Consider the following 14,427-nt stretch of genomic DNA (forward strand, 5'->3'; position numbering starts at 1 on the left):
TCTGCCTCACAATCACCAATATACAACTATTTTACAAATTACTTTCTAAACCATGTATTTTCTGGAAAGAAAATAAAAAGTAAATAGGATAAAGCAAGATTTAGAAACTCTCACCACTCACACAGTAGCTCTCACCACCACCACTCTCACCGACTCCCAGCATGCAAGAGAGAGAGAGAGAGAGAGAGAGGGAGAGCGCGAGAGAGAGAGAGAGAGGGAGAGAGTGAGAGTGAGAGTGAGAGAGGGAGAGATATCATTATAAAGCCCTGCAATACCAAGAGATGAGTAAAGAAAGCAAGCCCCTCCCTCAGCTGATCCAGAGCTTCAGTGCTGATGCTTCACTAACATCTACTGCTGCTCTGAATCACAACATCAGAATCAGTCAGATTACTGCACAAATCAAACAAACAATAACCACAGTATCTGCATAATTTATTAATGCCGCAATGCATGCTGGGAACTCACAAAGCCTTAACATTTTAGCGATATGAAATTCTTTGTTCAGACAACTGTGTTTGACTAGTTGGGACAACATTTGGGGTCTGACAAAGGTTTTTATGTTCAATTCTGTTGGTCTGACAAGGATTTTTATGTAGTTTCAAGAAAACTGCATTTCTTAGTATTTGAGACTCAAAAGGTTTCGTCAGCTGGAAAATATGCAGTTGCATTTTTTTACAGTGCAGGTTAGTGAGAAGTTGAACTCCCTGTTAAGAGAAATGGCATAGAAAAATAAATAAATACAATAAATACATTCCAATGCTCTTAAAACATCTAAATCAGTCCAGCTGCTGGTCTCACTCATTTAGGCTATAGCTGATCTTTCAGTCTGGCCAAGCTGGTCTTATCCATTTCTCCTATGTCTGTTGTTGCTTCAACACTCTTAAAAATAAAGGTGCTTCAAAAGGTTCTTCACAGCGATGCCATAGAAGAACCATTTTTGGTTCCACAAAGAACTATTCAGTCAAAGGTTCTTTAAAGAACCATCTCTTTCTTACCTTTTTATAATCTGAAGAACCTTTTTTCGCCACAAAGAACCTTTTGTGAAACAGAAAGGTTCTTCAGATGTTAAAGGTTCTCTATGGAACCATTTAGACAAAAAGGTTCTTCTATGGCATCGTGAAGCACCTTTATCTCATTATTTGGTGCAGGCTGGTCATAGCTGGATAACCAGCAATATGTTCCAAAACCCAGCTTAACCACCTGTAGGTATGTTGATAATAACCATCTTGGAGCAGCTAAAAACAAACAGAAACCAGCTATAGACCAATAGTTCCCCCCCAAAATGAAAATTTGCTGAAAATTTACCTTGGGCTATCCAAAATAAATGAGTTTGTTTCTTCATCTGAACAGATTTGGAAAAAGGTTATATCACTTGCTCATGAATGGATCCTCTGCAGTGAACGGGTTCAAACAGCTCATAAAAACATTACAATGATTGCCTTGTGAAGCAAAAAGCTGCACTTTAATTAACAAATGACATTTTAACGTTAAAACTGTTGCTTCCAGCTAAGTCGTCTATCCATAATATTGCTTTCTCCAGTGAAAAAGTTGTCTTGTCTGAATCAGGAGAGAAATATGCACAGACCAAGCACCATTTAAGTAAAAAATAGTTCATAACAGTTCTAAACAAATGTCAGTGGATCTTTCTGTGAGAGGAGAACAGGGGATGGATTTTTCACTAGAAGAAGCATTATTATGGATTATTGACTGCTAATTTGGCCAAAAATATCAGTTTAAAGTACAAATAAATTAATGTTGGATTTGTTTCTTACAAACACACAGCTTTTCCATTCACAAGACATTAGTGGATGGATGGGAGTCAGGTGGATTACTTGCGGATTATTGTGATGTTTTTATCAGCTGTTTGAACTCTCATTCTGACGGCACCCATTCACTGCAGAGCAGCATCCATTGCTGAGCAAGTGATTTATACATTTCCAAATCTGTTCAGACAAAGAAACAAACTCATCTACATCTAAGATGCCCTGAGAATGAGTCCATTTTCAGCAGTTTTTCGCTTTTGGGTCAACTATTCCTTTAAAAAGAACAAAGACTCACAAAACTAAGTCTCAGTCTTATAAACCCACAACAGGAATGAGTTAAGTGTCTGTTTAGACTATAAATGTTACCCTGGAGCACAAAAAAGTAGCACAGGTATATTTGTAGCAATAGCCAACAATACATTGTATGCGTCAAAATTATCGATTTTTCTTTTATGCCAAAAATCATTAGGATATTAAGTAAAGATCATGTTCCATGAAGATATTTTGTAAATTTCCTACCGTAAATATATCAAAACTTAATTTTTGATTAGTAATATGCATTGCTAAGAACTTAATTTGAACAACTTTAAAGGCAATTTTCTCAATATTTAGATTTTTTTTTGCACCGTCAGATTCCAGATGTTCACATAGTTGTATCTCAGCCGAATATTGTCCTATCCTAACAAACCATATATCAATGGAAAGCTTATTTATTCAGCTTTCAGATGACGTATAAATCTCAATTTCCAAAAATTGACCCTTAGTACTGGTTTTGTGGTCCAGGGCCACAAATGTAGTTTAACAGTCTTTTTTTTTTTTTCCCCCAAAGCAAGGCCTTGTCCTTGATGACTAGCCTATGTCCTATGGCTATTTCCCTGAAATCCCTCCACTGCTGGATGACTAAATCTATTTAACCAATTATATTGTGTAAACTATTTGCAGGGCTTGTTGTAATTGAATTATCAGATCAAGAGAGGGAGCTGCTTCCATCATAGTCTGGAATGAGACCAGGTCATGAGTCTGCTTAGATGAAAATATGCAAACACCTGCCACAGAATGCAATATGCAAAATGACAATAAAATGAGACGCCTGTCCTCAACCCCACCGAAATAGTGGCGCCATCTAGTGGACGACAAACTGAGCGACACATGCACACCCACAAAAACTTAGCCTATACAATGGACTGCATTTTAATGTTCTTACTAACTTATTGATTTATTGTTTTAAGGTCACACCTGCTAGCTTTGAAGTCATCTGCATGCTGGTAGCGCAACTCCTGAAGTTCGACAAAATTCTACTTTTTCCCCCATTTATATTATCAGTGATATCTTGTGGGCAGTTGCAACAACTTATGCCAAAAACACATTTAGAGTACTTTTTAAGTAGTGCATTAAATGTATATTTTTTTCCAGCTATCAAAATAACGTGTTTTTATAAACTTCATAAAGTCTAATAATGGAACAATCACTCATCGACCGCCTATAAAATATCCATTATCCAGCTACATTCAATAGTCGGAGAGCTACGGTTGCTAGGAAACATCACGCCCTACTGGCTATCCTAACGTCTACTTTCTACGACACCAAGAACGAACCAGTAGTCGGAAAATAGCTTTGGCCCTCTCGTTTTCTTTGCAGAGGTTTGCCATGCAGATGACCGAGCTGACTGATTAACAATCCGACAGCTCTACGCGAGCTCCTTCGTTCCTCGGCTGCTGTGTGGATTATTTATTACTGCCCAGTGCGCTAGACTCGGCTTTATGACGCACTACTCAAATCCAATCAGCGCGCAGCCGTCCTGACCTGGAAAAAAATCGGCATCATTTCTAATTTATTTCTATTCTTGATATCGCTTTGAAATTTGAGAAGGTGATTCTTAGGCTTAATAGGATAAAAAAAATACATATAAATAAATAATATAAAAAACTGAGCCACTGGAATTCGGTATATTTCCTTAAATACATATACATTTAATGCTGTCAAACGATTAATCGCGATTAATCGCATCCAAAATGAAAGTGTGTGTACTGTGTATATTTAGTATGTATATATAAATACGCACACATGCACGTATATATTTAAGAGAAATGTGTTGTTTATATATTAAATATATTTTTATATAATATAAATTACATTAATATAAACATATCCTCCTGAGACCCAGCTATGGAGTTTTTGCCTCTGTAGTGGACATTATATTTTAGTGAATTTCTCTGAGACCTCACATGTCACAGTTTTAATATGATAATGTTTTGTAATTACAATTTAAATCTGATTAATTTTCAAATTGTTTGTCATAAATCAACATCTCAGGAAAATGTTATGGGGTTTCAAATCAAAATATGACTTCCTGTTATGAAACAGGACATCATTTCATACATGTCCACTGTAGAGGACACCAGGACTAAAAGCATGTTTATAACACATTTTGGGAAACAAAACAATTGAATAGGAAAATAAATTATATATCAACGTTCTTATGAAATATGAGATATTATTATGAAAAATCTGGCCAATTATTACTCACATTATTACACTTCTTTTTTTCAATATGCTGTGCCAACAGCACAATACTATGCAAATTAGATACAGTGTATAGATAACATTGTGCTTAATGGGAAAACCAGTTTATGGAATTTTTACACACATATTTCATAAAACAAAATGGTATATCAAATCATTTTGTCATATATTTTAAACAAACCATCCTTAAACAAAGTTAGGTATAAAAAAAATCCTGAAACCTAAAAATTGATTGGTAATAAAAAAAAAAATCCCATTGTTTTTGCCTTTTCATGTCTATTCATATGTGTGTATTTATATATACATAATAAATATACACAGTACACACACATATAGTATGTAAACAAAAACTTTTATTTTGGATGCGATTAATCGCGATTGATCGTTTGACAGCACTTATATATAATATATATAATTAGCTTTTAGGTTTAGAGTTTTGTGACTTTTCAGTCAGATTTTTTTATTTAAACAGTTTAAGTATATAAGAGCAAGACATATTTTAACGGTTTGTTTTTATTATTATTATTGCTGGAAAATTAGGTATAGCTTTTAATATAGTGCACTTTTTCGTCCAACTCATCAAATTATTAAATTGAATGAAAAATGAAATTAAATGAAAAACATTTTAAAAAGATGTTATTCCAATAAGAATTACAAAGAGATAAGTTAAAAAGCCGAGCCACTAGAATTCAGTATATTTTCTTATATATCGTTGAAATTGAGCTTTATAGGATTACATTTTCTGTCACTTTTTAGTCAGATTTTGGTATTTAAATATTTTACATGCAAGTATAAATTTAATCACAGCAAAACATATTGTAACGTTTTTTATTACCGTTGTAAAATTCGGTATAGTTTTTAATATAGTGCTTTTTTTCTTCCATCCTGATATGTAACACATTGCATTTTTACTGTGTTCACATAAAATAAAACATTATAAAATATAATTAAATTAAATTAAATCATTTTTAAAAGCTTTTATTTATAGTTTACATAAAAGCAAAACATATTTTAACGTTTTTATTATTATTCATATTGTTTTATTATTGTTCACATAAAATAAAACATCATAAAACATAACATTTAAAACATTGTATATATATATATATATATATATATATATATATATATATAATCGCGTCCAATCAGAGTTTAAACGATCGCGTCCAATCAGAGTTTAGCTGTCATGTCCATGAGGTGGAAGGTAACTACGGCAAGCTAAGGCGGTCAGAAAGAGCGGTGCTGAGTAAACATCAGCAGGAGTTCATGCTTACTCCTCTGTGCCTGAACAAATAGAGCGAATATTCACCCGTCAGCTGTGATTCATAGCAGGTGAGTAAATCTGCATGTGTATGTTGTTATATCGCTGTAAGATTATGTATTAGGATGTATTAGGAGGAACGCAGAAAAGCGTTCAGATGACTGTGTAACGGGCAACGTCTACAACGACTGCTCTTCCTGTAACTTAATATTTCAGTATTCATATCTATCTTTTTATTCTTTCACATGCTTAGCGTTGATTATATTTAGTAATTGTGTTATTGCTTTCCTCCACGATCTCTTTTGATTTCTTTCGTTCTTCAAGTTCTTCCATATGTCAGCCACATGCGCCCATTTCTCATTACCATCAGATTTGTGGATAAAAATATACAGTTTTTTCATTATAGATATTTTGTATAATCTAATCAGTATGGTTTTGATATTGTGTGTTTGCTGTCATTGGTCAGATGTTCGTCAGCAGTACTGAATGGAGCTGTCATTCTTCTTCTCGCGTGAACTCGTCTTATTCTCGCGTGATTCCAGTGTAATGAGATTGAAAGACAGGTCTGAGCAACCGAGATTATGGAGCTGGTTCCTGCTCTGCTCCAGCTGTATGCTGACTGTGTGGGCTCATGGAGAACCAGCTGCTTCAAATCAAGTGCCTCCACCAATCACCCGGCTGGACAGGAATATGGTTCAGGATAAAGAGTGAGTAGTTGTCCATTACTTCAAAACTTGTTTTTAGGACCTATGCACATATCCAAATCAGTGAAGCTGTTCATGTGATATGTATGTCGATAGTGTTTGTTGATTTAGCTTTGATTCTTTTCTAAAATGCACTCTTTGCCAAATGATATTGTGTCCTGATCTCCGGCTGTCTGTCTGGCTGTCTTCCAGCTAATAACATGTCAGGAAAACAAAGGTCATACTTAATCCATCCTCAGAATTTAGAAAGTTTAGAATGATTAAGATTTTTAAAATGTCACCAAGGCTGTTTATGTGATCAAAAATACAGCAAAAACAGTAATATTGAGGAAATATAATTACAATTTAAAGTAACTGTTTTCTATTTTTTTAATTGTATTTTTCCAGGAATTTATTCCTGTGATCAAAGCTGTATTTTCAGCATCATTACTCCAGTCTTCAGTGTCACATGATCCTTCAGAAATCATGATACACTACCATTCAAAAATTTGGGGTAAGTTTGACCAAAAATACAGTAATACTTTTATTTAGCAGGAAACCTTTAAAATTATTATTTTTTTTTTTAAATGTGACAGTAAGGACATTTATAATATTACAACAACAAAAAAATATTTCAAATAAATGCTGTTCTTTTATAGTTTCTATTCATCGAAGAATCATGTATCGTGTTTTCCACAAAAATATTAAGCAGAAAAGCTGTTCTCAATGTTGATAATAAAAAGAATGATTAATAATTATTCTTATTAGTAATTATTAATAATTGAGTACTAGTAGTAACTGATCAAATCTGAGCACCAGTTAGTATATTAGAATGATTTCTGAAGGATCATGTGACACTGAAGTCTGGAGTATTGATGCTGAAAATTCAGCTTTGCATCACAGGAATAAATTACATTTTAAAATATATTCATATAGAAAATAATTTAAATTATAATATTTCTGAAATTTGAAACACCAGTGTGTGTATATGTGTGTGTATGTATGTGTGTGTATATATATATATACAGTGGTGTGAAAAAGTGTTGGCCCCCAATAAATAAATAAACACATAAATAAATAAATAAATAAATATAAACAAAATATTTTAGTTTGTCTTTTATATTTTTTTCATTCGATCAGAAAAAAAACATTTTTCAGAAGAAAGTGGTTTGGCATAATCTGTCTGTCAAATCGTGTGGTGCAACTAAAATGCAGAAAACATACAAATCTTTCTTGAAAATGGTATAAACATTTTTCAAAATTGTAAGCAACATCAATACAGACAGAGCACATATCTAGGAACAACGTTTTTAAAAGATTGTCATGTCTGTTCATTTTACAAACATAAAATGGCAAGAACAGCATTTGACGAAAACCGTGTGTAATTGATTTCTATCAAAGCTGTTTAGAAATAATTAGAAATAGAAATGTAATTCAACATCCAACCACAAAATCAATGGATAGAACCAAATCCCTGCACTACGTTCATTCTTTCTTTAATCTGATACACTTGGATAGGCGCCACAATAGGAAAGAAAAGATCTGTCGCTGCTTACAGTGAATTGTAACTTTAATCGACCAAAGGTCAGAGTTGAATAGTGACTATTCCACGAGTCTTTAATTGAAGCTTTCTTCTGTTCTGTTGTAGCCACATCATGGAGCATTTAGAAGGGGTGATTGAAAAGCCAGAGTCGGACATGACGCCTCAAGAGCTGCAGCTTCACTATTTCAAGATGCACGACTATGATGGCAACAATCTGCTGGATGGACTCGAGCTCGCCACTGCTATTACTCATGTTCACAGAGAGGCGAGTGATCCAGCTCTGAGCTTGACTTTATACCAGGTTACAGTTCGGACACACCTACGCACAGTTTATTATCATTATATTGATGAATAATATTAACTTGAGAATGACACATATAAATGTTTTTTAAATTTAATTTGAATTTAAATGTAATTTTATAATCTTAGCTCAAGTACACTTGTTTCAGCCTCTCTTTCTATCATTTGTCATGTATTTTTTCTTTATTACACCTATAATATTGTCACCTGGTCTTGGTTTTTCAGGAACGAGGAGATGACGGCCAGCCAATGAGGGAAGAGGATCTTATCAACCTCATTGATGACGTTCTCAGAGACGATGACAAAAACAATGATGGCTACATTGACTATGCAGAGTTTGCGAGGTCTCTGGAGTAAAAGAGGACAGGAAGAGCCGCTGCCTTACTGTGAATGCAGATTACCTCTGATGTACAAATCTCCAGCACATTCCTTCACGTGTGTGCGATTTCACAGGCACAGTATATTCGTGCTTCAGTATAAAATGTCATACAATGAAGTGGTGAGGGTCATGATGAAGTGACATGAGACGTTTTGTATGTATGCCATCAGTGTAACATGTATTCGTTGTTGCACTCACATCTGCATATGTCTTGTCAGAATGGACCTTAATGTATAAACTGCCAAATTTATCCACCGTAAACGAGCATAAATTATGTTATTATCGAATAAATGCTTATTATAAGTGTACCATAGTGATTCGGAATAAGACAAAAACGCGGTTTGGAAGATGAATTGATGATGTACTCGCTCATTATATACATTTTGCAAATTTTGAACACAGAAAAAGTTACATAGTGCTGCTTTAACACTGTCTGTTACTGTCATAAAAATACCCATTCAAAACCATCTGCAATGACTGAATACTTTAAGCACAAAGCATCTACCTATCTAGATTTGGGATTATCTAGATTTACATATAAATGTGCAATATGCCTGTTTGGACATGTACATGTTAATGAATCCCTCTGTAGCCATAATGTTAATTTGCTTGACATTAAAAACGAGTACCAGAGTATTAGAACTATTTTGATGATGTTATGCATTTCTAAAACGGGAATAGGAATTGTATCCTCTAAAACATAATGGTGCTCTGATTTTCAGCTTGCTATTAGAGTCTGAATGTACACAAAATGTCATATGGGTCAATGATATGATGCTCATTTTGTCTGAATTTATTAGGAAATACATTTATAATGTACTTTATCCATATAGAGACTTTAATACACTTCTTTTTCATTGTTTTTTTTTTATAAAAAAAAAAACATTTTTAGGGCATATTTTTAAAATTGTTTAAAAAGTTATTTTAAACTTTAATAATATTTTGTAATATTACTGTTGTGTTTGTTTGTTTTTTTTCATCAAATAAATGCAGCCTTGATGAGCATAAGAGACTTCTTTGAAAAACATTTTAAAAATCCTAATGATTCCAAATTTTAATATGCTTCTTTGATCATGATGTTTTTTTTATATTTTTAAAATAAAAAATAATGTTTAGTGCATAAAGCAACAACAACAAAAAAAAACTAGATATCATAATGAAGAAAAAAAACGCTTTATTCAAAGAATGACATTTTTCAGAAGAAAGTGTTTTGGCATAATCTTTAATTGTTATTCTTTAGAAAAAAAGAACCATGCTAATTAATATTTGGATAAACTTATGTCCGTCAAATCGTGTGGTGCAACTAAAATGCAGAAAAAATAAAAATCTTTCTTGATGAAGGTAAAAAAAAAATGTTTTAACTGTATGTAACCAGCATTACTACAGAGAGCACATTTCTAGCAACTTAGCACATACTGTTTTCAACATTTTTTTTTAAATATTGTCATTGACCCATGTCTGTTCATTTTACATACATAAAATGGCAAGAAGAACAGCGCTTGACATAAACCGTGTAATTTATTTCTACCAAAGCTGTAAATTGTTAGTGATGACTTTAAATGGAAATGTAATTCAACTGTTCAAAGGGTCTGTTGTACATTTCATCTGAGATCTGAGAATGACATTTTCATAATAGTCCTTCTATAAAGTCTATACAGTATGTTCAGTATAAACTGAATCTAGTTAATTGTCACAGTTCAGTGTTAACAAAGGAATCAACATAAATGTGATTATGTTTGTCTAGGTAGATACAGCAATAATTGAGAGAATCTGTTCTGTGTGATTGCAACTGTAATAAAGACAGAAAATGTCAAAAACTTGATTCATTCGGTATAAAACGGTGGTAAAACAGCACTTGCTCTAGTTCCAGTGACTAGTGGTTTCCAGTGTGGACACAGAGGCCAGGGAGAGCACTGAAGTGGTGGCTGGCCCGATGCTGCGCAGCTGACTGAACCAGTCGTCAGGCTGTCTGGAGGCGTGTGATGATGGAGCAGAGCCGGAGGACGGCTGGGGTGGGTATCCTCCAGGGGACAGCACTGGTGAGAATCTGGGGATATACGGCAGTGAATGAGGGCACTGGTACTGCCGGCTCATGGCGGAGGGAGACACGCACATGCTGCTGAAGAGAGGTCCTCGTCCTGGCATCATGCCCACGGGCAGCACTTTCTGAGAGACACGATCCTGCTTGCGCTGCTTGGCACGCCGGTTCTGAAACCACACCTGCAGCCAGCGAAAGACAGTACAGATACAGTAATCAGACAAGAGAGTCAAGGCTTGGCTGCTGTAGCAACATTTCAATTGCTAATATGTTATTATATCATATTAGATGTTTCAACAGTGGCCAAGAACCAAGAACGCCAGGTGTGAGGCAACAAGTTTCCAGCGATAAGTAATTTGTTTGGCACAGCCAATCAGAAATGATTAAATGTGAGTAAAAGTTTTCGGATTTACAAAATGTTTTTACCAATAAAATTCTTCATAGCTGCTATTTTCTTCTTCTTCAGATTTTCTAACTCATGAGTAAAATTAAGAATATTTAGTGTTCTGTAGCTATTCTCAAACATTTCTTAAGAACTAGTGCTGTCAAACGATTAATCGCGATTAATCGTTTGACAGCACTATTAACCCTTGTGCGTCAATTAAAAAAAGTTACACATAGGTCCATAGTGGACAAAAATGTCCATGTCAAAAAACTGTCATAAAAATTTGAAGCTTGGGAGCACAGAGTTAAGTTTGGTCTCATTTTAAAGAAGACCCATGGCAGATTATTGTTGAGGTAAAAAAAAGTTTAAAAAGTGAAACAAAACAAAAGTTCTAGATGTTTAGGTTTATGAAAATGAGTTATGAACGATGTTTTATATCAAATATATATTTTATGAAACATGCTGATCTCTATACCTGCTAGAAAATCAAAGCCATAAATCTAAACAAGTTGTGTTCCAAATTTGAGGTTGATATCTCAAAAAATGAGCTTTCAGTATTTTGTTTGGGCGCAGTACCACATTTTCCCCATTAGATGCAAGCAAAACTCTGCTGGTGCACACAGTGGTTGGATTTGTGATTTCCAGTAGAGTTTCTCTCTCTCAAATATTACAAGAACACACACACACACAATTTTTTTTATTTTTATGACACACACACAAACCACACTCTGACATCCATACCAACACACCCACACAATTATAGCTGCATTATTTATCCAATTGGCTCTATAATATGCAGAAGCAGAAAACAGAAATAAAGCGAGTATTTTCTTTATAGGTCAAAACTGAAAAAATGGCACCATCTGGTAAAAAATAGTAAAAAATTACATTTTAAAGCCTTGCCAATATAATGAAAGCCTATCAACAAAAATTGCATAATTTTACAGTTAAATGGTACTGCGATTAAAAATAGCAGTTTTAATGGGTTTCAATGGGGACATTTTTGTCCTTAAGGTCCTGAGAGGAACAATTTTTTTGTACCTAGTGCAAAACAGATTTATTAAAGGAAATGGACGTGAAATAGCAAAATTCCAATAAAAATACACACCTGTGCCAAAATGTATGCAGTTGGCAATAACACAGGCAAAATGATCAAAAAAACTAAACTGAAAAGGACAAAAATGTCCAAAACGTCACACAAGGGTTAAGAACATTCTATTTTTTTTTCTTAAGACTGTGTTAAAGACAAAACTTTATTAAACAGAATCATTTGAATTCCTACAAAAAAATTTGTAAATGAAAAAAACAAACAAACAAAAAAAAACAAATAGGCCTAAAAATAAATAATCTCTTAAAAGTTAGGATAACCTCCAACTCATCTTAAATCAATGAGTCAAATAAAAAAAAATGTTTTATGAATTTATTGGGTTGTTTCAATTATTAAGTATTACCACACTATGGCTACACATATATATTACTACTACTCTGTAAAAGAGGATTGCTTGAAATTGCAAATAAAATAAACAAAACAAAGATTTTTGGAATTTCAGTCTGTCTACTTCAAAATTTGTAAATTCAAAAAATGTTTAGTTCAACGTGTTACTTGACAATTCTTTGTAATTATTTGTAAAAAAAATATATATTTTTTTTTTTCGCCCCCCCCCCAATCATCAATACTGTAAACAAGTATTGGTTATTATTATGAGTGACTTTTGTGACTTTTTCCTAAATCTGAAATTCAGTAACAAAAAAAAAAAAAATCAAATAGAGATCTCGTTTTTAATTGTATTATTAATTGTGTAATAGCAAGGCCTCAAAGAAAAAAAGATCTTAAGAAAAATACTAATTTTTAATAAAATGTTTGAACTTTTTAGAATTTTTCAGGAATTCAACTTAGCTACATTCTTACGATTTTCTCAAGAAATTATCTCAAGGAATGTCTGTCTTAAGACGGTTTTTGTGAATCTGTCCACAAAAGCAGCAAGCATTATGAAGTCTCTGCTGGGTTTCTATCCACACGTTTTGTTGTGTCACTGTAAATCGCTATCAGTGTGAACAGCAGTCTCAACACCCCAGGTTAGTGTAACTTAAACCTGGAAACATTTCATTCTCAACAGGTTAATTAGCATGTTAGCGATCAGCTGAGTTACCTGTATGCGAGCCTCGTTGAGTTTGGTGGCTCTGGCGAGCTCCTCTCTGTAGTAGATATCAGGATAGTGGTTCTGTCTGAAAGCTAGCTCCAGCTGTTCCAGCTGCTCGTTGCTGAAGGTAGTTCGGTGTCTCCTGCGGGATGGTGAGGGGTACGGTCTCACTCGTCCTCCGCCACCCCGGACGCTCTCAGATGTCCCAGAATCTTTTCTTGGGTGATTTTGAACATCTGCATCCAATAGGGTGAAATTCAAAGAGCCACATTCATTATGAGAAGAACAGAAAGAGTCTTGGCTCAGCCAGGTCTCTCTCTAGTTACAAGCAATTTCCTATTGACAGTGAAAGTTTCATCAAGCACTGACGCCTCTGAGATGTTGGCTTTGTAGGTACACATCTCTCAAATGATGCTCACTGAAGACGGAGGATTTAAGAGCCTTAGTGCTTCCAAACAAACGTCCAGGAACTCAAAAGACAGCAGGCTTTGCCACCTAAACTCAATATCGTGAGAGAGAGGCATGCCAGAGCCCTGAGGATTACGCTCAGCTTAGGCAAACAATGGCCAAAAAAGTGACTAATTTGTCAAATTGTGGGCCTCTTGGTTTCCAGGGCCTATCCACAACATTAGGGTAAAGAGTGAAAGTGCACCAAACTTACCTTAAAAATGGATTTTTGAATGTCATACTGCGCAGTGTTATTTTTGTATCACTTATATAGTATATAGTACTATAGTATATACTATAATATACTTGTTTTTTTGTTAGCTTTTTTATGTCTATATAGTTTTTAGTTTTAGTTTATTTAATTTTAATTCGTTTTTTATTACTTAAAATAATAACAAACTCATTTAAGCTGCTTTTCTTATTTTTATTGTTATATACATTTTAATTTTTTCAAGTAATAATTTTTATTTTATTTTTTGTTAACGATAATAACCCTGACTCTACCTAATGGATTATAAAAAACACACCTCGAAAAGATTTTCAATACAGCTTATTTTTCATTTTCAGCATTACAATTTTTTTACAATTTTATAATTGAAATAAACTAAATAATAAAATAAAATAAACACCTAAAGACTAAACAAAACGTGCTGACTGATATAAGCATATTATGTATTAAAACCACAGTCACAACTTTCTTGAACACTTGCTGTTCTAGTTTCTCTTTAACACTTTTATATCCTCTTTAGTTTTTGTGCTACTCTAGTTTACTCTTGAAAGTTGCCATTGCAGAATGACAAAATTCTTTTTATTTGTAAGTTGCTTTGGATGAAGGCATCTGCTAAATTACTAAATTGTAAATATTTGTCATCAATATTTCAAAGGAGTTCTTACCTGCACTTGAGCTAACGGTGACCTCAGAGTAATTTTCAGAGAACTGTTGCTGAGATTTGTCTGTGTCCAT

At 33.9% G+C, this 14,427-nt stretch overlaps 3 protein-coding genes across 4 annotated transcripts in view; 1 reads left to right on the forward strand and 2 right to left on the reverse strand.

Moving 5' to 3' along the window:
• Positions 1–3,432, reverse strand: part of LOC107699274 (tetratricopeptide repeat protein 7A-like) — a 56,983-nt gene extending 53,551 nt beyond the window's left edge. Inside the window, exon 1 of the mRNA XM_016500486.1 lies at positions 3,359–3,432. Coding sequence (XP_016355972.1) covers positions 3,359–3,412 — 54 coding nt within the window. The 5' untranslated portion in view covers positions 3,413–3,432. The remainder of the gene's footprint in view (positions 1–3,358) is intronic.
• Positions 3,433–5,515: 2,083 nt separating this feature from the next.
• Positions 5,516–8,771, forward strand: LOC107699287 (multiple coagulation factor deficiency protein 2-like). Of its 2 annotated transcripts, none has more exons than XM_016500498.1 (4): positions 5,516–5,618; positions 6,014–6,254; positions 7,879–8,038; positions 8,299–8,771. In XM_016500498.1, exons 2-4 carry the CDS (start codon positions 6,034–6,036, stop codon positions 8,428–8,430), a joined length of 513 nt encoding a protein of 170 aa, XP_016355984.1. In that variant the 5' UTR covers positions 5,516–5,618; positions 6,014–6,033; the 3' UTR covers positions 8,431–8,771. The 2 variants fall into 2 exon arrangements, with proteins under 2 accessions (XP_016355984.1, XP_016355985.1); XM_016500499.1 differs by having other exon boundaries at positions 6,090–6,254.
• Positions 8,772–10,312: 1,541 nt separating this feature from the next.
• LOC107699286 (homeobox protein prophet of Pit-1-like) lies at positions 10,313–14,427 on the reverse strand. The gene is made up of 3 exons (XM_016500497.1): positions 14,358–14,427; positions 13,026–13,252; positions 10,313–10,672 (listed from the first exon to the last, which is right to left on the reverse strand). Exons 1-3 carry the CDS (start codon positions 14,425–14,427, stop codon positions 10,313–10,315), a joined length of 657 nt encoding a protein of 218 aa, XP_016355983.1.

The sequence above is a fragment of the Sinocyclocheilus anshuiensis genome, unplaced genomic scaffold, assembly GCF_001515605.1.
Source record: "Sinocyclocheilus anshuiensis isolate Anshui unplaced genomic scaffold, SAMN03320099.WGS_v1.1 scaffold450, whole genome shotgun sequence".
Lineage (NCBI taxonomy): Eukaryota > Metazoa > Chordata > Actinopteri > Cypriniformes > Cyprinidae > Sinocyclocheilus > Sinocyclocheilus anshuiensis.